Source organism: Rousettus aegyptiacus, unplaced genomic scaffold, assembly GCF_014176215.1.
Source record: "Rousettus aegyptiacus isolate mRouAeg1 unplaced genomic scaffold, mRouAeg1.p scaffold_m13_p_3, whole genome shotgun sequence".
NCBI lineage: Eukaryota > Metazoa > Chordata > Mammalia > Chiroptera > Pteropodidae > Rousettus > Rousettus aegyptiacus.
In genome coordinates, this window is record NW_023416306.1 from 162,899,748 (window position 1) to 162,923,826 (window position 24,079).

At 33.9% G+C, this 24,079-nt stretch overlaps 1 protein-coding gene and 1 pseudogene across 13 annotated transcripts in view; both read right to left on the reverse strand.

Moving 5' to 3' along the window:
* The window catches only part of EML5 (EMAP like 5), a 115,055-nt gene that overhangs the window by 56,568 nt on the left and 34,408 nt on the right, over nucleotides 1-24,079 (reverse strand). For all 13 annotated transcript variants that reach the window (XR_004956187.1, XR_004956188.1, XM_036238223.1 and 10 more), the window contains 10 exons: nucleotides 23,804-23,989; nucleotides 22,263-22,398; nucleotides 21,168-21,369; nucleotides 15,314-15,451; nucleotides 12,756-13,012; nucleotides 11,584-11,796; nucleotides 7,173-7,340; nucleotides 6,390-6,496; nucleotides 5,765-5,880; nucleotides 4,132-4,318 (listed from right to left, as the gene is read on the reverse strand). Coding sequence is in view for 11 of the 13 variants with exons in the window: in XM_036238223.1 (XP_036094116.1) it covers nucleotides 4,132-4,318; nucleotides 5,765-5,880; nucleotides 6,390-6,496; nucleotides 7,173-7,340; nucleotides 11,584-11,796; nucleotides 12,756-13,012; nucleotides 15,314-15,451; nucleotides 21,168-21,369; nucleotides 22,263-22,398; nucleotides 23,804-23,989 (1,710 nt within the window). In the remaining 2 variants the exon portion in view is untranslated. The remainder of the gene's footprint in view (nucleotides 1-4,131; nucleotides 4,319-5,764; nucleotides 5,881-6,389; nucleotides 6,497-7,172; nucleotides 7,341-11,583; nucleotides 11,797-12,755; nucleotides 13,013-15,313; nucleotides 15,452-21,167; nucleotides 21,370-22,262; nucleotides 22,399-23,803; nucleotides 23,990-24,079) is intronic.
* On the reverse strand, nucleotides 5,445-5,567 carry LOC118600731 (annotated as a pseudogene).

Genomic DNA, 24,079 nt, shown 5'->3' on the forward strand with positions numbered 1-24,079 from the left:
CCTGAAACTTCCAGTTTCAATAGTTAAACAAATGACTCTCAAATTCTGCTGTTAAACTTTTCCTCTGAATGCAAGACTTATATTTTAATTGCCTACTGGTTATCTCACATGGAGATGATGATGATGATGATGATGATGATGATGATGATGAAGAAGAAGAAGAAGAAGAAGAAGAAGAAGAAGAAGAAGAAGAAGATGAAAATGATGATGATGATGATGATGATAATGATGGAGATGATGACTAACATTTACTGAGAACCGACTTATGTGCCAGAAATTGTTCTAAACACTTTATAAGGATTTACCCATTTAACAATCGCAATAACTCTAAGACACTAATAGTACCCTTATTTTAAAAGGTGTGGAAACTGAGGCATAAAAAGAGAGGTTAGGTAATTTCTCCACAGTTAATAAGTGGAGGAGCTTGAATTTGAACACCATATTCAGTACTGGCTGAATAACCGTATTATCATAGCACACTTGTGGGGCATGTGTCAGTCAGGGATGAGGGGAGAAGGGAGAGACGGAGCAAGTTCTCGGATGTTACTTACCCTGAGTCCTTGGAGGAGGAGAAATCAGATAAAACTGGAGGATTAGACAGAAGTCGAGAGGAAAAATTTTCCAAGGGGGAGAAACTAAGTAAAAGACGTGAGGCAGCATTATTTATGTTGGACAAATTCTAAATCGCTCAGAAGGAAGGAGCATAGTTTAAAAGGAAGCAAATTGTAAGAGACGAAGAAAGGAATTTGGATAGTTAGACTAGGCTAAAAGTCTTGAATTGCATGCTAATTAGTTTAGACATTAGCCTTCCAGCTACTTATAAACACTGGGAAAAAAAACAAAGATAATTAGTGGATAGGGAAAATGGATAGGGTAAAAAAACTGAAGCCAGGAGACCAGTTGGTTGGTTATAGTAAAGGATTAAAAATTATGAAGCACTGAATTGCCAGTAAAGATACAGCAAAATAAACAACAACAACAAAGCAAAGCTGTATATATTCAGGGTAGAGAATTGAGGTATATTCAGGACAAATAAATGCAACCCCAGGACTCATTGGTTATAAAGGCTGAAGAACAAGACTGGCTCTCAGACTTAGGCAACCCAGTCAGACGGTGCCACTGTCTCAGTAGGGAACAGTTTGGAAGAGAAGCCTGATCCCACTGATCTCCATTTTAGACATGCTGAATCAGAGCTACCCTTAAAACGTCTAAATGAATGTACTTTTAGTAAATTTTTAGTGAATTGTATATATACAGTAATTGATCCGACTCTTATACTAGATGGTTGAGTGGCACTCAACAGTTGAATTTAAAAAATTTCCAAATTAATCAGTCAATAAACTCAAGCTGAAATCTATAAATGAGATGCAAGGTAAGACTTTTCCTGCTTCTTTCACCTCCAATTATAATCACGTTCCTGACAAAAAGGCATAATCTGTATTCTAGTCTCCAAAAAACAAAACGCCATTTATGTTCGTCTTCTAAATTTCAAAGCACTCAGATAAAATAGTTCAGAGGTACTTTTATTTTTAATATTTTTTCCATTTTGAAAAATTTTAAGAAATATTTATTTTAGAAATTGATCATTACAGAGATGGGACTGGTTGGTTGTAATATAAGTCAGGAAAGAAACGGAAATCACTGGGAGCGGTAGAGGAGTCAGTGTGAGCCTCTGACCTGGAAAAGCTTTGACTCAAAGCCAGAAGCAAAGGAGATACGGCTTGATGGTGAAGGAAATCAGAACGCGTCATAAAGGCAGGATATAGTATATACGATTTTTTTCAGCTTTGAGACACAATTGACATATTACATCATGGAAGTTTCAGGTGTACGATAGGTTGATTATATAGATTTTTCTTATGCTAGAGACAGACTCACCCCAGAGATGGCACCAGAGGAATCTGCAAAGAAACCCTACTCCATCGGTTTCCTCCTTTCTGTTTGCCTGTCCAGTTTGCTGCCCTCGGAAGCCTAAAACTGCTTTCCTTTGTCCTGTCATTTCCCTGGAAATTTATTGTTTTCTATGTACACTTAATCTAAGCCACCATTTTAAATTACTTTTGGTTTAGTTTTCCCTGACACGGTGTGTGCACTGTACCTACTAATGAACCATTTTTCTCTTGTTAATCTTTTTGTTAATGAGTCCCAGCTGAAAACCTAGGATGGTAAGTTCTACGTCCCCTACAGTAGATATCCAGGGATGGCCTTGTGGACATACTAACTTTTTTTTTTAAACATAGCCTGTAGTCCCTGAAATCCTAGAATCATTGTAGTAAATGACCAGTTTTTACACTGTGTTCATTCCAGTAGTACCAGAATACTGTCCAAACTCTGCCACAGTACAATGGGTACAATAATTGTGCTTTAAGAGGAACCATTTATATAAACTAAAGGCAAAGGTAAGTGTTGCCCCTAAGGCCCCCACTGACCCTTTTAATTCGTTCTTCCACTGAGGCACTGTAAGATTTGAATACTCCAAGCTACTCGTAGTTCTTTAAATTAGCTGCATTTCGTTTTGTTTTGCATTTTCCCCTACTTTTACACATGATATAACACACTTAGAAAACTTTTGAGAGAGAAGGTAGACGGGGTAAAGGGGATCAAATACGTGGTGACAGAAAGAAATCTAACTATTGGAGGTGAACATACAGTGTGTGTGTGTGTGTGTGTGTGTGTAAAGTGTAAAGCTTAAACTTATTGGATTTCGTTAACCAATGTCACCATAAAAAATCAATTAATTAAAAGAAAAGAAAAGAAAACATTCTCCAATCTCCGCATCAGGTAAACTACTCAGCCCAAATGTCATTATCTCTATTAGGTTTCCTTGATTCTGAGGCAAAATGAACCAGTCCTTCATTACGTTTCAAAAGGACTTTAGACATGTCTCTATGTTAGTGGTTCTTACCAGGGGGTGACTTACGCCTCCCAGGCAACATGTGACAGTATTTGGAGACTGTTTTGGTTGCCACAACTGGGGAGGTAGTACTACTGGCACCCAGCAGGTAGAAGGATGCTGCATTGCATACGACGATGCAATTATCTTCACGATGAAGAATTATCTAGCCCAAAATATCAATAGTGCCGAGGTTAAGCCATACTGATGACCCTGGATCACAATTTCTCTTGCATATATGTCTTCTCCCCTCGAAATATGAGTGTTTATCATGGCAACATGATGTCTTATTTATCTGTACAGTCCCAGTACATTTCCTGGCATGTAGCACATCTTCTGTAAATATTTTTGAATGAATGGAAGAGGGAGGGAAGAGAAGGAGAGAAAGAGAAAGACAGAGTGAGGGGGGTGGGCACAAATGGAGGGAAGAAACATGGAGAAAGAAAGAGTTTTCTCTCCTTTCGGGGAAGCTGTATAGGATGATGCGAGTTGCCCATCCCCTTCCCACAACATATCCTAGAACGTTTGTTTACATGGTGTTTAAATTCACACCGACCAAGGACTTTAGGCTTTGTAAGTTATTAGCTGAAAGATCTTTGAGGAAATTATTTAATTTCCTTAAACCTACACTTCTTCAGTTGTAAGCTGGGGGAAATGGTTTCACTCTCACTGAGGTGAGCTGAGAAGATACATTAACTCGTAAAGTGCTTACACGCAGTAAGACGCTATGAACATCACCCCTTCCTTCTCAACGAATATCCATATGGAGAGGTATCAGTTAGGACTGTTCTCAATGTTTTCTATTTCAGCATTTCCGCTTTGTATTTGGTAAATCTAAATAGGTTTCTATCATGGTTGTAAAATAGAAACTAGTCATCCTGTTTGTCATAAAAAAATTTGTTAGATAACTTGTTAATTATTTTAGACAATGCAACTTAAAGAAACCACATTTCTAGTCTTTGTTTTCTAAAATTTTTACTCACAAATTTTAAAAAAGTAATATTACCCTCAAAGAAAGAAGATAAGCCAGAATCACTCATTTCAGATTCAAATTAAAATAACTGAAACAGAATTTAAAGAAAATATGTAGGAAAAAGTAGGGGTAAATTTTATTTGTAACATGTAACTAAGATCCAATTCTGAAGAATTCTTTATTCTTCATTTCCTAGAACACAAAAGATAGAAATTTTAAAAAGTGGACTTACCTAATTTTAAAGCCAAACAAAGGTCTAACCTACCTGGCCTGTTGCCACATAGTCTTTCAAGGGATGCATAGCCAGGCAGAGAATATCATCATCATGACCCAGGTAAAAGCGCTGTGTGTTCTGCTGTCGATTATAAATGACACCCACCGCTGCCACGTGATACACGATTTCACCAATTTGAGTATAAAACAGATTACTTCGACAGTCATAACCTCTGTAACTAAATATAGAAAACATATCATATATTAACTTTGGCCTTTTTTCTGATAATTCCGAACCATATAGAGAAGTATGAACCTTTTAGGTCATTCAATTTCTTGTCTTACAAGGTATTAAACCATTAAAATAAAAATACCTCACATCTCATAAACTTTTATGAATTGCTGATTATAAATAGCTAAATCCTGGCTACTGAATGAAAAAAGCAAGGTGTAGAAAAATGTACATAGCACACTACTAATGTGCATAAGTGCAATACTAAATTGTATACTATAAAACAAAAATAGGTGCTTTTTTCCAAGTGAAACAGTGTAAGAAAGAATAATATATATTTTTATTTGTCTGTACATACATACATTTTTCTGGAACTAATAATGACAACCCTTGGAGTGAGGGAAATGATGGCTGGAAGGCAAAGATTTGGGAAAAAGAGTTTCAAAGTATACCCTTTTATATACATTATTGAACCATGAGACTATATATTCCAAAAATACACAATCTAAAATTATACACATCCAGAAAAAAGTAGCCAAATCTTCTTTAAAATGATCACTACAATTCCATTTATAGCAACCTGTCTTTGCACTTCAAAGAAAACCAATTCTTAAAACATAACTGCATAGAAACACCTCCTATTTTAACACTGGAGGAAAAATACGTTTGCTAAATAAATCCTCTGAAATTCTTAAAAGCATTATCAGTCAGGTAAGAAAATGATTACTGCACGAGGGGGAGAAAAGAACTGGACTGGAGACTCTGTTGTTCCAGGAAGAAATGTGAGACCTATTTTGCCAAATGTTCTAAGACAATTCAGAAAATGCATTTTATTGAAATTAAAATGGGAAGGCCAAAATGCTCAGGCCAAAATAAGCTACAATATCATTCCAAATTAGACATATTTAAGGGAGATGATAATCTCTTACATTTTACTTATTCATTTGTTTAAAGACGAGATCCATTTCTATAAATATAATACTAAATTTTCATCAAATTAATTTATCTAATAAACACTTATACAGTGCTTATTGTGTATGAGACTTTTTTTTTTTAACATGAGGAAACTCTTGGTTGACCTCACAGATTACAAGGACTTTGTCAGTTTACAATCCTTCATTTTTTATTTTTCACACCTACAGCACCTGGTCTTTCTAGGTGGTCTCCCATCCAAGCATTAACCAGGCCCGACTGACCCTGCTTAGCTTCCGAGATCAGATGGGACCAGGCTTGTTCAGGGTGGCATGGCCGTAGACCAGACAACACTCTAAGTCACCACAACAACTGACTTTTATTTCCTCTTCATCAGAACGCTATCAAGTAGGTACTGTTATTTCCATTTTACGGAAGAGAAAACAGAAGCATTGAGAGGTTACAGGGTCTACTCACAATCACGCGGATAATAAATGTAAGCCAAAATTCAAACACATAAATGAAAAAGTTTTTTTTATACCCGTGAACAAAGTGTAATCGAATACTATTTCCTGGAGCCCGTATTCTTCTTTTAGAAGTACCACTCTGTTTCTCTTTGTATTGTTCTTTGAGCTGAGGTAGATCTTCTTTGTAAACCTTTAAATAATGTATACAAGTAGAAACACTTTTAGAATATATGTTGACAAAGATTTTCATGGGATTCCTAAGGTAACTTTCAAACACTGTGGTTACTACTGATGACTAAAGTTTTAACAACTGTCTTAAATAGGAAGGTACTTTATGAAATTTACTTCCTTGGAAAGACCAAGCTAACTTACATTTTCTATGTGTCACACTGACAAATACATATTTAGTGTTCCATGATATTTTTGTGTTTCATAAGAGAATATTCTAAAGGGTATCAATGGGAGTGTCCTGTGCTAAAAGCTTTAGGCAAAGATCACGGTCACACTTAGTGTATCAAACACTGACTGTCAAAAAACACTTTACATAAGTATACTTTAACTCTTAAAGGCAGAAAACAAATAGCCACACATTTCTTGGAAAATTAAAAACCACAAAAGATAAAAGATGAGCAAACAACAGGGAACAAGATAAAGAAGAAACTGGCCTTTTTCAGGGAAAAACCATGTGATAAAAATTACCTGCCGACGATAAGTGAGCTGTGTCTCTTGTTCAATTTCAGAATCCAGCTCTGGAACATCAGACAGATCTGAATCTGATTCATCACTATTAGAGTCAGCCAGACTTTCTGCAATTTTTAAAAATGAGACATTTGTTTAAAGAAGATTAATTTCAAAACAGCACTGTGAAATTAATGATTAAGAGCTGACTGTGCCAACTGACATGGAGACAAGCCATAAAACAATCAAATGAAATTACCTATTCAAGTGACACAGATGTCAGTAAACTGTACTAGAGATTATCTTCCTCTCCACTCACTGCAAACTCAATAGCTCCTTTAAATCCCTTCACTGGCTCCCCAGTGACTGCTACATCAAATTTAAATGTCTGTGCAAATATAAGTGAATATAACCTATAATTAACATGAAAATAACTAGAAAATACTATATGTAACAAATGAACTAACACCAGATAATTTTTCTTTGTCAAAAAAACAATCGACAAAACCTACATACCCATCTCCCACAGAATACATTAAATGCTGGTTTAACTAATGTCACTGTTTCTTCACTCATCATTTGACAGATTCAAATGCAACCCAAAGTACTCTATATTCCATGCCCTCTGACATCTGCCTTTAAACATACAGACCTGATATTTAAGTTTAAAATTTCTACTAATCAGCTATACTGTTAACTTATGAGGCTAAATTACATTTAAATAGTAAAATAGTTATGGGGGGGGGGGTTACTGACGAGGTACTTGACAGAGAAATTGCGTTGGCAGTGTGTACTACTACTCACCTTGGGGTGCTATGTGAAGAGCATCTTTCAGTTTCCTTTCAGGAATAAATTTCCACTGAAAGACAGAGTGATCTGCTCCACCAATAGAAATAACCCACTGATAATCATGTGACCATCTGACATTAGTTACATGAGCTGAGTGGCCGATATATTTTTTAAACTTGGCTCCTATAACAAAAATATACCTTTAAATTGATAAATGCCAATGTACAAACATAACGCCTCAAACAACAATTTCTGTACCTGAACCAAGGCATCCTCTTTCCATTATCTTATGATCAAAGAGAAAAAACGTTCATTCAAAAATGTGTTGAATGAACAAATGAGCCTACCTTGAGGGATGTAAATATTTGTTCAACTGACTCACAATACAATTTGATAGAAACCACGGGGGCTGTGAGGGATGATCTTACCGTTTTTAAAAAACCCTGCAGCCACAAGGGGATCTATTTTTTTCATATGAAGAGATTTAATGTTTTGGTTTGACCTTTGGTCTTAAAGTGACGTTCGACCAAGTCTACTCCACCTCTAACAATTCTCAGCCCCAGGAGCCACAGAATCCTTTTACAATTTCGGTCATCAACAAAATACTTGCAAACCTTATACAACAACATATAAAAAGGATTACAGAACAGAACCAAATGGAATTTATGCCAGAAGAACTACAGCTGATGTCACATACAAAAATCGACCAATGTAATATGCCATATTAATCATTTTTAAGTCTCTATATGTTGTATAATGTCCCTCGATATGGGTTTGTCTAACGTTTCTTCATGGTTAGATTCAGAGAAGGTGTTTCTGGCATAGGTGATATGTTCTTCTAGATGCATCATTTCAAAAGGGCTGCGATGCTATCATTAATGAAGTTAAATTGTATTATTTGGTTAAGGTGGTATACACCAGATTTCTTCCACGATAAAAGAATTGTTTAACTTTGTGGTCGGATTTTTAAAAATCTGTATGATAGGAACTACTTTTGTAATTCTAAGTTCAGAATACAGTCTCTGTATCTTGCTTAGATAAACCTGATATTTGGCAACATACATCCCTCTTAAAGTACACTGAATATATAATGTTTGGCATCGTTTGAAAACATTTTAAAAGTTTTATATTAAGTTATAGAAGGCCTGTATGTCAAGATGGCAAAGCTCTCAATTAAAATCTGGAGAAAAACTTTTACCTTCGTCATAAATTTAAGGATCAAAGCATGAAAGATTTGACCAGAATTCATCTAAAATTACAGCTTACTGCTGCTTAACAGTAATGCTATTATTTTAGGAATCAATTTATTTATTTATTTATTTTTTGTAGTTGAATAAGGAATCAGTTATTTCTAGATGGATAACCTGCCACAGTTCACCTAGTGGCGGTTTAAGGTAAGATTCAGTCCCATCTCTTTTATATGAGAATGTGTTATGTGCCTGACAAGAGGACTTTGGCTACTCCTCCCTTTGATGGGGCCCTTTAAGCACTGTTAGGCACCAGAGAGTCTTAAGAAGTAAAGCCAGAGATTCCAGCAAATTAAATTCCAAGTTTTTAAGATGGACTAATTTTGTTATATTTAGGGCAAGAGATCTGAACATCTATTCTAACTGATAATGCTGCATGAGAGCCCCAAGAGAGCTGTAAATAACCCTGTAAGTCCCTTCCGAATTGTTTTCTCTGTGACTTTTCAAAGCTCAGTTCCTCTGGAAGAACCAAAATAGCACAACAAGAAAGTTATGAAATAAATCTAAGGGAAGCCAGTTACTTTGAATCAAAGGAACTGTGTTAATAATTATTTAATAACCAGCACTGCTTATATAATTATGATCAATGAATATCTTAAAAGTGAACCTAGATACATTTTTCATGAAGTGACACTGACTCACCAGGCCCAAGCATATATTCCTACATGCTTCCAGAATTCCCTGTGATTACCCTGCGTCACTATGCCTATGACGCCAAAACGTAATCATCTACTCAGCTCTTAACTCCTCTAATAAACTATAAGCTCTTTGAAGTTGGGGTGGTATCTTGTTTACTGTATCTCTCTAATACCTGGTACAATGCAAATGCCCATTAGGGGAGGGAGGGAGAGAGGGAAAGAAGGAAGGAAAGATCACTTTCCCCCTTTACTCTGCCTGGACCCTTGGGTTGAAACGCTAGATTGCAGAGGAGGGAAGAAGTGTAACGAAGGGAACTGAGTGGCAAAACACATGACTCCAACCCTTATAATTCACAGAGGGGGACGCCATGATGTAAAGAATATTAGAGTTGAAGTTAAAAGACTAGAGCTCAAGTGTCAGCTCAGCTACTTAATAGAACAGGAACTGGAGCACATCACTTCTCCTGGGCTCCATTTCCATTTTAATGTAAAATGGATTATAAGCTCTCAAAGTCCCTTCATTATGAAAACTCTTATGATAATGATAAAATAGTGGAGGCCTAAACAGTATGTTATCAATTAGGACTAATATCTCAGGGAAAAGATTTATCCAGGCAAACCAAAAATGGTCATAGAAGTCTTTCTAATTTAAATAAGAAAAGAATAATAATTTTTGGTAGGATAAAATAATATACTAAAATATTTATGTTTTGATGGTCCCATTTATTTTTTAATTTGTTTTAGGATATATTTGAACACAAAGTTAATATGAGATAAATCTCTTCAATAAATTGCAGCAATATGACAAAATTTTTTTCCCATTTATTCTGTTTTAACGTCCTTAAAACTTCTAGATTTAAAATATGAGAATCTCTTTCTTATAAGAAATTCTTCCTTCCCAGAATATCTTTCTGAACATAGTAAAAGGAAGAATTTCTTAATACACAAAATAGCACTATTCATTAAAAAAAAAGAGAGAAACAGATTTGACTACATTGAAATTAAGAACTGGTCGACAAAAGACATTATTAAGAAAATAAAAAGACAAGTTAACTTGGAAAAGACATTTGCACCCCATAAAAATTACAAATTATTTGTATTTGGAGTATATAAAATAACTTCAACAAATCAATAAAAGAAACAACTATATAGAAAAATGAACAAAAGATATGAACTTGTATTTGACAGAAAAGGAAATGCAGAAAAAAAATATCGGAAAAGATGGTCAACCTTATTAGTAGTTAGACAAATGTAAATTAAGACCACAATGTAATGACATTTACATTAACTAGATTTACAGAAATTAAAAAGTGTGGCAATGCCAAGTGCTGAAGAGAATGTGGTCAACAGTGTTTGTAAAATGATATAAACTCTTTGGATAACCATTTGGCATTTTTTTATAAATTCTCTACGACTCAGCAATTTTGCTCCTAGATATTCATCTTTGAGAAACTTGCACAAAAGACTGGAAATGACCCAAATGTCCATTTACAGGAGAATAAATATTTGAATTGTAGCATATATTCATGACACAGTACTTTGCAACAGTAAAAAACAAATACACTAGAGCTACGTGCACAAAATAATTTTTATTGAAGATTTTTAATAAAGCATACTTTGTATCTACAATGAAAATTATTTTGTGCTCTGCTTTATTTGGTTTCCGGAAAGCTCACATTCAATTTTGATATTTGACAACTGTCATTTCTTTACCTGATTTTAATACTATGGTACTTCTATTTATATTTCCCCTGGTACTAATTCTCTAAGCATATAATTATATTAGTACTTATGGACCTGTTACAAGCTAACTCAAACACTTTACGGAACAATGCATGCAATAAAGACTAATACAACCTTTCATTTAATTATCCCCGGGTCTATGAACAGAATGATTAATATTATTTTAGAATAGATCCAAGAAAGAGAGGTGTAGAAAATAATCCCTTATTTTTCTTAATGCTAAGATTATAGAAAATAAACAAATGTCAAAAAGAATATGTTAGGATTTAAGCAAAAACGTACACACATGTGAAAACCTACCAACAAACCAATCGATTCCAAACTATGACCTGAACTTGTACAGCTACTTCTTCAGAATTCTTGAGAAAAAAAAAAATAAGAAAAGTGTCTCCTAAAAGATATATATGTTCAACTAGTTAAATAATTAAGATAATAAGCCATGAAAAAAGTAGAACTAGCAATGTACAGTTTGACTATAAAAAGCAATTTTAGAAGTGGAGAGAAAAATGATTCTTTAAAAAGAAAGAGGTATTAGTTCATTCGTAATATATGGGCTCGAAAATAATTTTCTAATAAAAACTTCACGTCCAACAATTAATATAACATGACAGTAATTTTTAATTAGCAAACTAAAAAGTAGCTAATTCTGTTCATTTTCAAGAAACTCTTCACTAATCAATACACATATTTTAAAAAAATATAAACCCTCTTATTTATCTCAAGACTAATTTTTTGCAAGATCTTTAAAGTCTTTTATAAGAGAGAGGTTATTAAATAGTATTTTGAAAGAAAAGGTACCTTTTCTTAAACAAGGATATCGGAATAATTTTACAATTCCATAGTCATCAGCTGTAACTAAAACTTGGCCAATATAGTTTCCATCTACTGAATTTATATCATTGGTATCTGAATACTTGGGCCAAATTCCATTTACTTCAACGCCTGAAACACATGTCCATGAAGCCCAGTGAACACCTTTTATTTCTTCTTTATTTGTCACTTCTTTTCCTCCTAAAAATAAATCAAAGTCTTAATTTAAGAAGTTATTTCACTTTAATTTTTACTCAAGCATAAATTGTACTGATAACACGGTAAACTCCAAAATTTAAATAGCTTCTCACTCCAGTTAAAGTAGAAGGCATAAATAGGTAGGCAATATGGTAAGAAAAGAAGATAATTAAATGCGAGTAATTTTTTTAGAAGCCACTATTGATTATACTGGTTTAGACACACACAGAGATTTGATTATGGTGGGCTTAGCAGGTTCATCCATGTGGAAAATAAAACTGAACCCTTTTGAAAGCATGCTACAGATGAGTCACAATAGGGTCAGTTAGAGGAAAAAGTAAAAGCTATAAGAAGTTGTGGCCAATCGAGTATTAAAAAAGAAACCTAAGAGGATACATGGTGGAGAAAGAGAGAACACTGAAAAGGACTGAGAAAGGAAAAAGAGCGGGAAGTAATACGCGTCACATTAGGTAACCCGACTTTAAGATTTGATCTTCATTAATACAGACTATTAATGAAAAACTTTTAGGAGAGATGTATTAATTATATATCTAGTCTTTTCAAATAAATTATTGGAAAACAGTGACTAAGCATTATACTAAAAGTACTGAAAGATAGTATTTTGATAATTGTTTTTATTCTTTTTAAATCTTTGATGGAAACTTTTTTGAATTTAATTTGTTAGCTATATTATTAATACTTACAAAGTTTATTTGAGATAAGCGCAAAAATGCATACAATTGATGGTCAGACATTTGTAGCAATTATATTTAATTAGTTCCACCTATAAAAATAGATTTTGATATAATAGCACAGCCTTACAGAAAAGATGACAATGCCTCAAATCTTCACTGATGTCCTATAATCGAATGTAACTTACACTCTGCTTCTAGTGAAATTCTAAAATATATTAAAGGAACTAAAAATCTATAAGTTATATATAATTTACTAGAAATCTGTACCTGGCATCCTATAAAAAAGCCTTTTACCGTTTCCATCATTTGTCTGTAAATATCTACTGTCTGAGGACCAGTCCAGATGAGTGATGAAACTAAGTGATCCCACACATTCCCCAAATTTTTTATAACGTTGAGCAACTCCATAAATATCAACTGAGCTGTCATTGCATCCAACAGCAAGGTAAGTTCCATCTGGTGAATATTTTAACTCATGAATTGCTTCCTTCCTATCTTTAATATGTACAACTTCTGTCATATCTCTGTAAAGGAAAAAAAAAATTAGACCACACGAACAAGTTTATTATAGAATTAGTTATCTTCAAATGTGTCCGAAATGATTATGAGGCTGTATCAAGTATTTATAAACCATAAAACAAAGGTAAATGAGACAAGCAATACTAATTCAGGAATAATTATTTTGCTGAACAGAAATATATGATTATAATATATGCTGGAAGTAGAGAAAAATGCTGAATTTCGCTTCCTAAATTATTTTATTTTTAAATAGTTTAGAGATTCATACTAAATTTCTGGAGCCACACAATAAAGGAAATAAAGACACAAGTTTTTATGCTGAAGTTCCTTATAAATATTGAGTTTATTAAAAATGTTTCATTATCAACACCATGGTTTTCAAATCTGTTTTTATAATGAGCCAAATATGCAAAATTGCATTTAGGAAATAAAGGAAGGAGGAGTTTGTATCATTTCAGTAATACATTTGAATATAATTCTTTATATAACTACCACCAGTAATTTTTATTTCAACCTCTTTGACCTGTTTTGATAGAATACAAATTCTTTCCAATTAGGGACCATGTTGACCAGTGAAGTTAAAAAAGTTTTCAATGATGTCTTATAACTGAGTTTCCAAAATAATGTGGGTATTGTAACAGCTATAAAAATGGAGAAACACTTAGTTTAACATCTTTGAGTTTCCGAAAGTTGTAGAGCTGGTGGGGAAGGGAGAATCAGGGGACAACGATGGAGGAGGGGCAGGAGGAAGCGAGAATCCCTATTTCCAACAGGCCAGGGTCTTTTTCCCATATATTTTTTGCATTACCAGTCTGGAATGCTCCAGGTGATTTCAAAAAGGATGTTTGAATGGATATTTCTCAAATTTTAAAGTTTCTAAATGGACGAGTTAAAGCAATCAAGCTCAAATTTATTCCAGTAACACTAAGTACTCACTTTGTTTTAAGCACATGAAATATAAAGATGAACCCATCTTCTGTGAAAGATGGATATGAAGTTATTATACTTAATAACTAATAAAGAGTGGTGAGTGCTCAAAAGGTATGTGTGAAGTTCTATAAGAAAAGCTGAAAAAGAGTTAAAGACTAAAGGCAGGCCAAAGGGACAAGGAAAAGTGATATCTATTTAAGCATAAACCTGAAGAGTTGAATAAGAACAAGGGAGGAGGGAAGGTATTACAGTAAGAAGGCACAGCGTCAGCAAAGGCACGGAAATATGCAAGTGTATGGCCCAAAGCAGATAATGTAACATGGATACAAGATCAGTGGGAAAGGTCATGATTGTTGGAGTTAAAGAGAAAAATTGAGGATGATTGCGACAGATCTAATACACTGCCCCAGGGTTTGTGCTTTACCCTGGTGTAAATCATATTAAAGAGATGAAAATGAGCCCTTTAGCCAGAGGAAGGATGAGATGATCTAGGGGAAAAAGTACAGAGTAAGAAAAGCAGAAAGCCTAGGTCTGAACTTTGAGTTACTCCAATATTTACTGCTAGGCAGAAAATAATTAGCTTATGAAGAAAATGGAGCCGAAGTAGCAGGCTGAAAAGAAAAAGAATTAACACCCAAAGCCAGAGAAGAGAACATTTTGAGAAGGAGCAAGTAGTTAAGGGGGTCAAATACTGCTGAGAATCAATTTAGATGAGAAATGAAAAATGTCTCCCGGCTTTAGTGACAGGGTACTATTAGTGCGGGTTTTCAATGTAAAGATAGGGCAAAAGCAATATTGGAATGGGGGTAGAGAGCTGATAAGTTAATTGGAAGAAAAGGGAGATAGTAAATTAGGCAGTTTTTTGAGAATTAAGTTGTGAAAGAAAAGAGAGTAGAAATATGATATAACTACAGAGAGACTTAGATTTTAGGCAAAAATTTTAAGATAGGTCTGACTTGATATAACTGATGTTTTTGACATAGGGAAGAGGCATGTTTGAGGGGGATTTTTTCAAAGCATGAAGCTGCTAATAACAACAAAGCAATCATTCATTTTTAAAGCCTCAATGTCCCTTCCATCACCCTCCCACCTTCAATGGCAGGGGATCATTACTGAAAATCAATACTACCAAGGAGTGAAAACCAGGACCCAAATTTAGAGCTTAATCTACTAAGCATTCTTAACTCCCACATCCAAGGTTTCTGAGTTAACTTAATTTTCTGACAAAGCCATTTTTATAAATATATTTTTTAATATTTGATGAAACTAATACCTGCAATAAATATATATTAATAAAAAAGGAAACGGGCAAAAACAATTATACATTCTATCTTACTTAGATACCTACTGTTTCTATTTCTGCCCTAATACCATACCTTACTCTAAGTACAGTGAAAGAGCCATCCTTCATTCCGAGAGCAAGATGGATTCCATCTACATTTACGGCTGCACAGCGGATTGGTTCTTCCATGTTACACCTTGCTATTAGTGCATGATCTACTAGGCTCCATATCCTGTAACATTTAATGAAAACAGTTATAGAATAAAAGCATAGTTAACTAGCGTTTGCTTAAAATGATAGACTATGAAAAGATTTTGGTTAAAATAATAATTTCATTTTAAGCAAGACAAATCCAGATTTTCAACTATATGCTTCATGGCAAGGAATCCCTATCTATGATAATAGGAATACTGTTCATGATTAAAATGACAAGGGTTGATAGAATCCTTTATTTTTAAAACAACATAATGACATTGATTTTTTCCAATTGTTCATTTTAGATGATTCCTACCTTGATCAAAGGAGAGATCATATATAATATAGTGATATATGACACATATTATACATATAATCTTTTAAATTAAGGATGATACTTAAGACTATGCAAATTCAGTTTATTCGAGACTCTAATGTTAGAAATCTACAACAAAAAGTAGAAAATACCCATTGTTTTAAAATTAAGAATTATACTTCCAAATAATCTAAAGGACAAAGGCAAAATCCTAATGAAAATTAGTTAATATTTTGAAGTAAGCTGTAACAGAATTGTTTTATATCAAAACTTGTGAGATATGGCTGAAATAGTTCTTAGGGAGGAACTCTGCAGATCCTATAAAAACAAAAGCTATAAGTTAATGAACAGGCACCTACCCCAAAATGTCCAGAAAAGATCAGGAAAACTAAGTAGATTTTTAAAACGTTTTCATAGCAGTATCTGTTTTTTAAAAGTTCTGTTTATTGCTATCTTACAGGAAAAATTATCTTGTATATTGTCAGGAAAATGTGCTAAATTCTCTTTAATTCTAATAATTTATCTGTATTTTCCACATATACAATCATAACACCTGCAAATAACAGTTGTTTCTTCTTTTCCAATCCAAATCTCTCTCTCTATACATAAATATATTGTATACTACACACACACACACACACACACACACACACACACACACACACACATTTAGCTTTACCATGCTGACAAAGACTTCTAGTCTACAGCTGTATGGAATGGTGAAAAATATAATGGTAAAAGTGGGCATCACTGTCTCCTGATTTTAAAGCAAAACTTTCAATGTTTTAATATTATGATATGATAACAATGTGATATTTACTGAAGACTTTCTATGTTCTGCCATAGGGGTCGGCAAACCACAGTCTGCGGGCTGAACTGAGTCCACTGCCCGTTTTTGTACAGTCTGCAAACTAATGGTTTTTACATTTTCAAACGGTTGAAGAGAAGTTAAAATAGCAACATTTTGAGACATGAGAAAACTGACTTCTAATAAAATTCAAATTTGTAAATTGAGTTTTACGGGAACACAGCCACACTTGTTTGCATATTGTCTATTGCTGCTTTCGCTCTATAGAGGCAGAGCCGAGTCACTGCAAGAGTGGATGGGAGACAGAGAGTGACTCGCCACTTTGCACTGCTCCTTCAGCGCACAGTTTTAACTTGATAGAATTTCGAGTGCTACCAGTATTAACATGTGGTGGCATTTTATTATTTTTAATTTCTAGCACAAACCCATCATGTCAAAACAAAAAAATGAACTTTGAATTTTGCATTTTTAAGGCACAGTGGAGCATGGATTAATTATACTGCTATTGAATTAGATGGCAAAGCATTGTGCTTGTTATGCAATGACACGATAGTTGTCCTAAAAGAATACAAATAAACATTGCCGGATCAAGCACTCATCACAGTATTTTAAACTCGCAGGCAAGCCATGGTCAGAAAAATTATAAAATGGAAAACAAAGTATCTCACTGCAGAATTTCTTTACAAATTTAAAAATTAAAATGAAGTTTCAACAAAAATAAGTTTCTGAATGGCTCATCTGTTGGCTAAGCAAAAAAAGCTGTTTATTAGTAGTGGATTAAGTAAATCATTTTGGATTGCAGCAGCTGAAGAAATGTGTCCATAGGAAATAAATTTAAGACTATTAGCTTTTTGGTGAGAACATTTGTTCAAAGAATTGAGGGTGTTGGGAACAACAACAACAGTTAATTAAAAAACAAGGCAAATAGTTTTAAGTGGTTTTTCTTGAATACTGATGAGTCAACAGATGTCACAGATAGTACTCGGTTGTTTATTTGAGGAGTCGATGCCAAGTTTGAAGTAATGAACAGTTAGCTTCTATGAATAGTATGTGTGGAACAACAGGCTAGAATATTTTCCAAGGCATCAGAGAGAAAGCACTAATCTAATACAATGCAAAGCGTAATCAAATGGTGGTAAGCAATGTGTACAGGGGAAAAAAGGCTCAAATTTATAAAGCCTGTGAAAATGTAAGGCATTGAGCTTAAACAACCAAATATTTCTCCAGCAAAATGGGTTTATTTGGGAACAAAAAAGAACTGCCACTGGAGACTGTAGTCTAGTGGCAAACCACACAAATCCCAAGAAACAAAAGAGAGGAAACTTCTAAAGAGGAGAAATTGGGAGAGCTATTATAAAACGGTTCTTCCTGTCCACCTCTTAGACCAAAGGGTGTGAGAGCGCCCCCTTCTGGCCTCCCAACTCATTTGAACCCATTTCCCATTTAGGAAAAAGAAAGGCCCACGTTAATTCAATTTTACATAAACATGCTCTTTGAGGTCGAAGCAAATCTGACTAGTTTTCAATATGAAAATAAAATATAAAAACTGTTCTTGGAGTTATTTCTAAACACAACTTGTCTCTAAACTTCATGTAACAGAAATGTATATGATGATCAGTATTTAATTTTTTTTTTAATGTGGTAAAATTCAAAGCACAAAACAACACAAAGCAGAACACCTAGTATCTGACATTTTCAGCAATCAAGAATTACTATATTTTGTAAATGATAATACCACTACTAAAAACTTAATGCTATAAACAGAATGCCATTTGTTTCCAAAGACTAACAATATAGTAGAGATGCAAAAATGATAAGAAAAGCGCTATATCCCGTGGCAAACTTTGGGGTTAAGGTTAGGACTGTAATCCGCGAGATATCTCGGGGTAAACACTGCAGCCGCAAGCACCACCAGCGAGTATTGTCAGGGTAAACGGGAAATGGGTTAAATGAGGTTTCTAGTCGTTAATTTTTGCAAAGCCTATGATTATTGATTATATTATTCTTTAGCAAGTATTCTGCAAAAAAATGTTTTGACTCATGTTTTAGAACCAATAGTGTTGACTGTGAACTTCATTTGCTTTGTGGATTTAACCACTATCACCTCTGAATTTTTGTCAGTGATAGAAGCTAAAAATCCTGACTTGCCCTACCAAACAGCAGTTTAAGGGCTTAGCATTAATAAAGTTTTAGGATATTTTCATTTCAGAGACAAGAATGAAATTTTTCTGAACTAGACCTGCCCTCAACTACTATTAAATACTGAACGACTTTGGAAATTAGCTTTTGCTGCAGATTTGATATTGTTTCTTAATGAATTCAATCTAAAATTATAAGCAAAAGCAGCGCTTATATGTACAACTTATATATACTGTGGTAAAGTTATCTGGACAACAGTTAATACTGTTTAAATAATACCACCAAGCTGCTTTATATACCCCCCTGTGCTATCAAAACTTGAAGCAAGAAACAAAATCTCCACATTCCCACACAAATTTGCTGAGGATATTTTAGCTGAGCCTAATCGTTAGTTCTAGCTGGCTGTGTTGGACCACCTTCCCGGAGCAGCTCTAAGCCCTGACTTCTGCCTCTTTGCCCCGAGAAGGCCATTAATCTAACCCAAGTTTATTCAATGGAAGGAAAATGCTCTCAGGACAAAAGGGGCTTTGCCTGACTGATGCTCCTAAAGACCCACAATTCAGCCGACAGTTCCTTACTATCTTGACTGTTCTTTGAACGTTTTTTCAAGTGACTTACACTTTAACCAGCATTTTTAGTTGTTTTCAATGGAAGTGTTCTTTCCAAGTAACTTGCTCACCAATAACAGAAACAAATCTGAGCAATTACTTTTTAAAAAACCAGTTGCCATTTTTTCAACAGCTGTGCAGCAGCTGGTAATAGCAGTTCATCTAAAATGAAAGACACTGTAAAATAGTTCCTAGCAAAGCACACGGGTAAAGTGTAACCATATAAACACAGAGCTACGGCATCTCCCACCTCCATAAAACCGAGTAGCACAATGACAGTAAATGGAATGACTGATTGACAGACCATTAAAAAAGTAGTTATCTGGAAAGAATTAGGTTGCATCCCCATCTTCTTACACACACTAGAGTAAATTTATGCTGATTAGGACTTAGACATAAAAAATAAAACCACTAATGTACTAGAAAAATATGTGGAAAAACTAATTTTGGGGAAGAGTTCTTTATGATAGAAAATGCGGAAGTCATTAAGAAAATATCGATAAATTCAGCTACATAAAACATGAAAAAAACATTTTTTTTTTACAGCAAAAAACTACCTAAGTAAAAAAGTACTAAACTGGTGAAAACTGTTTGCAACTCACATCACAAAGAGTAAATATCCATAAAAATAAAGGAGAAAAAGGATATACAACTCTACAGAAAAAAAGGCAAGAAATATAAACAGATCATAGAAAAGATTCTAAGGAACTAATTATTTTTTAAACTAGTAAATGGGAAAAAATTAAGCACTTTTGTCCTTTTCCTGTACAAATTATACCCAGAATAATCAAACAGGCGATGAGAAGAAATTCTCTTTATAGAAATACGGTAGCTAACAAGTGTAACAAATGATAAAGTTAGAATACTACCATTTGAAATTCTTAATGAAATAACAGATCTAGATAATATATTCTCATCAGGGATAATATTACCTCAAAGGGGCTAACAATCAGTTCTTAAGGATGAAAATCTTAAATATTATAATAGTTTGTGATTCTAAAGGGCCACAGTACAAAAACAGATATACAGATTTTTGTAGTGTTAAAATTTCATGCGGAACGGGTGTGATTAGGGGGGAAAATGTCTAAAAAGTCTCATCAGGAAAGCAACAGTTAAAAAAAAAGGTTGAGAAACACCCATCTATATAATAGCCATCAATGGCTGCTAATACAACAAAAAATAAATAAAAAGAGAGACTACATGTTACATACCATTAAAGAGGGACACACATTATTACCTAGGAAATACTCTTGGTAAAAATTCTTAATTGCATCTCATCAAACCTCTATATCTATCAGTTTACAGGATACAAGAGAGAGAGAACATGTTTTAAAAGACCACTGAGTATGCAATTAACCAAATCCAGTGGGTGGAGATCTCTAGAAGGCAAATACTTTCTTTAACAAATAAACTGTAAGAAGAAAAAAGGAAAGGAAGGAAGCTGTAGAATAAAAGACATTTAAAGATAGATCAACAATTGCAATATATAAACCTTATCTGGAGCCTAAGAAGCCAAAGGAATGCTGTTTAATAACAACATTGTGATGATGTTTAGAGCTATCTTTTGGAGATACAAATGGAAATAATTACACATGAAATGGAGAGAGAAGACAATGACAAAGTGGAAAAGTATCTTGACTATTATATGGTTGTTAAGAAGGTGTAGGTAGCTCTGTAATATTCTGATATGGAAAAAACTCCAACTTATGTTTCTAAGGAAAAAAATCTTAAAATAGTTAATTCTACTAATTTTAAGTGCCTATTAACTGTGTTCATTTGTTATACCACGAGCTGATTAAATTTAAATCTAAGTATTTAAAAAGTGTTTATATTTATCTAAGTACAAATTCCAGCCTATGTAATAATTTTATAATTTGCTTACCTGACTGAACGATCATCACTTCCAGTCACAGCCAAAGGTTTAGTAGGATGGATGGCAAGTGCCCAAAGTTCACCTTCACAATGCCCTTGCATAATTAGGAAAGGTTTATTTCTTTCATGCACCACAATTTCAAAAATTTCACTGTCCTGCGTTCCAACTAGGATGTGGTCACCCCGCCAACAAACACTCCTCACAGACAAACCTAGTCAAAAGTGAATTGTATTTAAGATCAATGCTGTAATAACAGAATGCTGATTGCCTAAATCGGTATTAATTTTTATTCCTTTTTATACCTTAGATAAAAGGAATCTGCAAGTCTTTGATCCACATATCTTCTTCAATTATCTATACTGTTTTCTACATGGAATACTTCTCTCTTTTTATATACCTAATTGCTACCCATCCTTCAAGACATACACTCTTTTTCCTTATTAGACAACTTCAGTCAGAGTCAAACTATTTCCCTCAACCAGAATCTTACAACACAGTTTACATCATCCAAAAAGTAAGTATTTAGGAATTACCTTTAGAGAACTTTGTTTTTCTCTTGTAATAATCAGACTTTTCATGTGTCTATATTCCATTTTGCAACCTGCTCATAAAATCATTAAGAGAGACTTCTAATTTTTCTGTATACTCTACAATCCCTTTTGTTGCCTTGGGAAAGCTAGTATTTCTCTCAGTTTTCTTATCTGTATAATATGACTAACAGAGACACTGTGTACAAAAGTTCTCCCAATCCTCAACACACTTTATTTTCAACAGTTTATTTGCTAAACAGTTACATTTAGCATTCTAATAGTAAAATGTTTTCAAAATCCAAGGTTACCAAAGTAAGTACCTATCACATCTCTTTATGGGTCTCATCGTAACAGTCATCAGACAATGAAAGAATCTTTGACATAACAGTAGGCCTAGACTGTCTTTAGGCAAAGTTTCTCCTTTTCAGTAGAATTTCAATTAAATGCATACATTTTAAAGGGCAAATGTCTTATTTATATTTACAAAACATACATTTATATTTACTAAAAGAAACGGATGATCTTTGGTATATTTAGAATTTGCCTAGTAATGAGATATTTATTTTTTTATTACCTTTGTATCCCTGGTCTGTTTCCCTGAGATCAATCACAGTAATTGGTTTAAAAGTTAAATCCCAAAGACGAATGCAGCCATCTCTGCCGCCAGTAGCAAAGCCTTCTTCGCAAGCGTTCATGCTAAAAATTCCTGCCTAGAAGAAAAAATAAAATAATAATATATACTTAATAAAATCTACTAGATGAAGGTAGAAACCCACTTTAAAAGCTTTTGATGTGACACAGAAATAAGCCGATATATCAGAAAACACAAATAAAAATCTATAAATAAATGTATACATAGGAACTCAACATATGATCAAGGTGTTATTTAAAGATATGGGCCTAACATAAAATAGTTAAACCTTACGCCATGTATAAAAATGAATTATAGATATAAAATTCTAATTGTAAAAAAATAAGACAAATATGTTGGAAAAGAATCAGAACACATATAAATCTGGGCTGTGAGAGAACTTCTAAAAAGTTTCATATGAAAAAATATATAAGCCAAGACAGACGAGGAAGACATCTGCAATGGATGTGACTGTCAAGAGATTAATATGCCTAATATACAAATAAATAAAGGAAAGAACATTCGACAGAAAAAGAGCAAAGGCTATGAAAAGCAGTTTAACAGAAAAGGAAGTTCGAGTAGTCAATAAATATAAGAAATTTCATCAACAGACAGGAAACAAATTAAAACAAGAAATTACCATTTTTCCCCCAGAAGACAAGCAAAAATTTACAATACTGGTCACATCTTGTGCTGATGAATATGAGGATGAACTGGTATTTTCCTCTATTGATGGTGAAGATGTGAACTGCCACAACCTTCGTGGAAGAGAAACTGGCATTTCTGGTCTTTAGGCAGTCGGCTTAAAGCAAGTCCTGTGTAAGTGTTTCTTGAGTATATTTAATATGTAATAGTGGTTCCTATTAATATATTTAATAACTTTTCTAGTCGGGATCTTACTGCTCGCAGTGTAGTAGCTCTGTGCTCTCTAGGTCCCTTTACTCTGTGAGGGACCCAGCTGCTAAAAAGCCCACGTCAAAAACCATTACAGGTTTTAAAAACAGATTTTCCCCCTGATTTGATAACATAATTATATGAAAATCTCACAAAGTATAAAAATTAATTCCTTTGCTGCTCACTTAATAAATTGATGTTTAAATTAAAGTTACTTTTTTCTAGAAGTGTCCCCCAATTTTCCACTGGTAAGTTAGCCAAAAAAGCACTAGCTTTATGTCAATGTGGTTAACCAAGAATTCTTTTATGGTGAATTTAACATGTTTTTTAATGCTATTCTGAGAAAGGCACCATACTAAAGAAATGGTTTGAACAAAATACTAATTAAACTAATTTAATAAACATTCTTGTGTCTGATTGGATAATATTTCTTCATTGAAATCTTAAAAAGCAAATAGACAAATTAATTCAGTTACAACATTTTTCAAGTAACTGAACTGATGAGAAAGTTTGCTATTATGTAATCTTTGGTTCTAAGACAAGAAGACAGTTAACATCTAAAAGTGTTTAAACTATTTAAATATACTTACAGTATGGGCTCCTTGTATTGTTCGTATAAGATTGATTCCTTTCCAAACGTATATATCCCCATTGAGTGCACCAGAATATGTCATTTCATCCCTTGCACAAGCCAGGCACAATATCGTCTGCAGGTCACCAGTCTTACCAAAGACCCCCCGTTTGGGGGTCAGAGCATTTCCACATAAACTCCAGAACTAAAAGGTACATAGTATAGTCAAATTACTAACGAATGCTTATAAAATAAAGTACAACATTCCCCAAACTTTGATGCTACATCAGAGCAG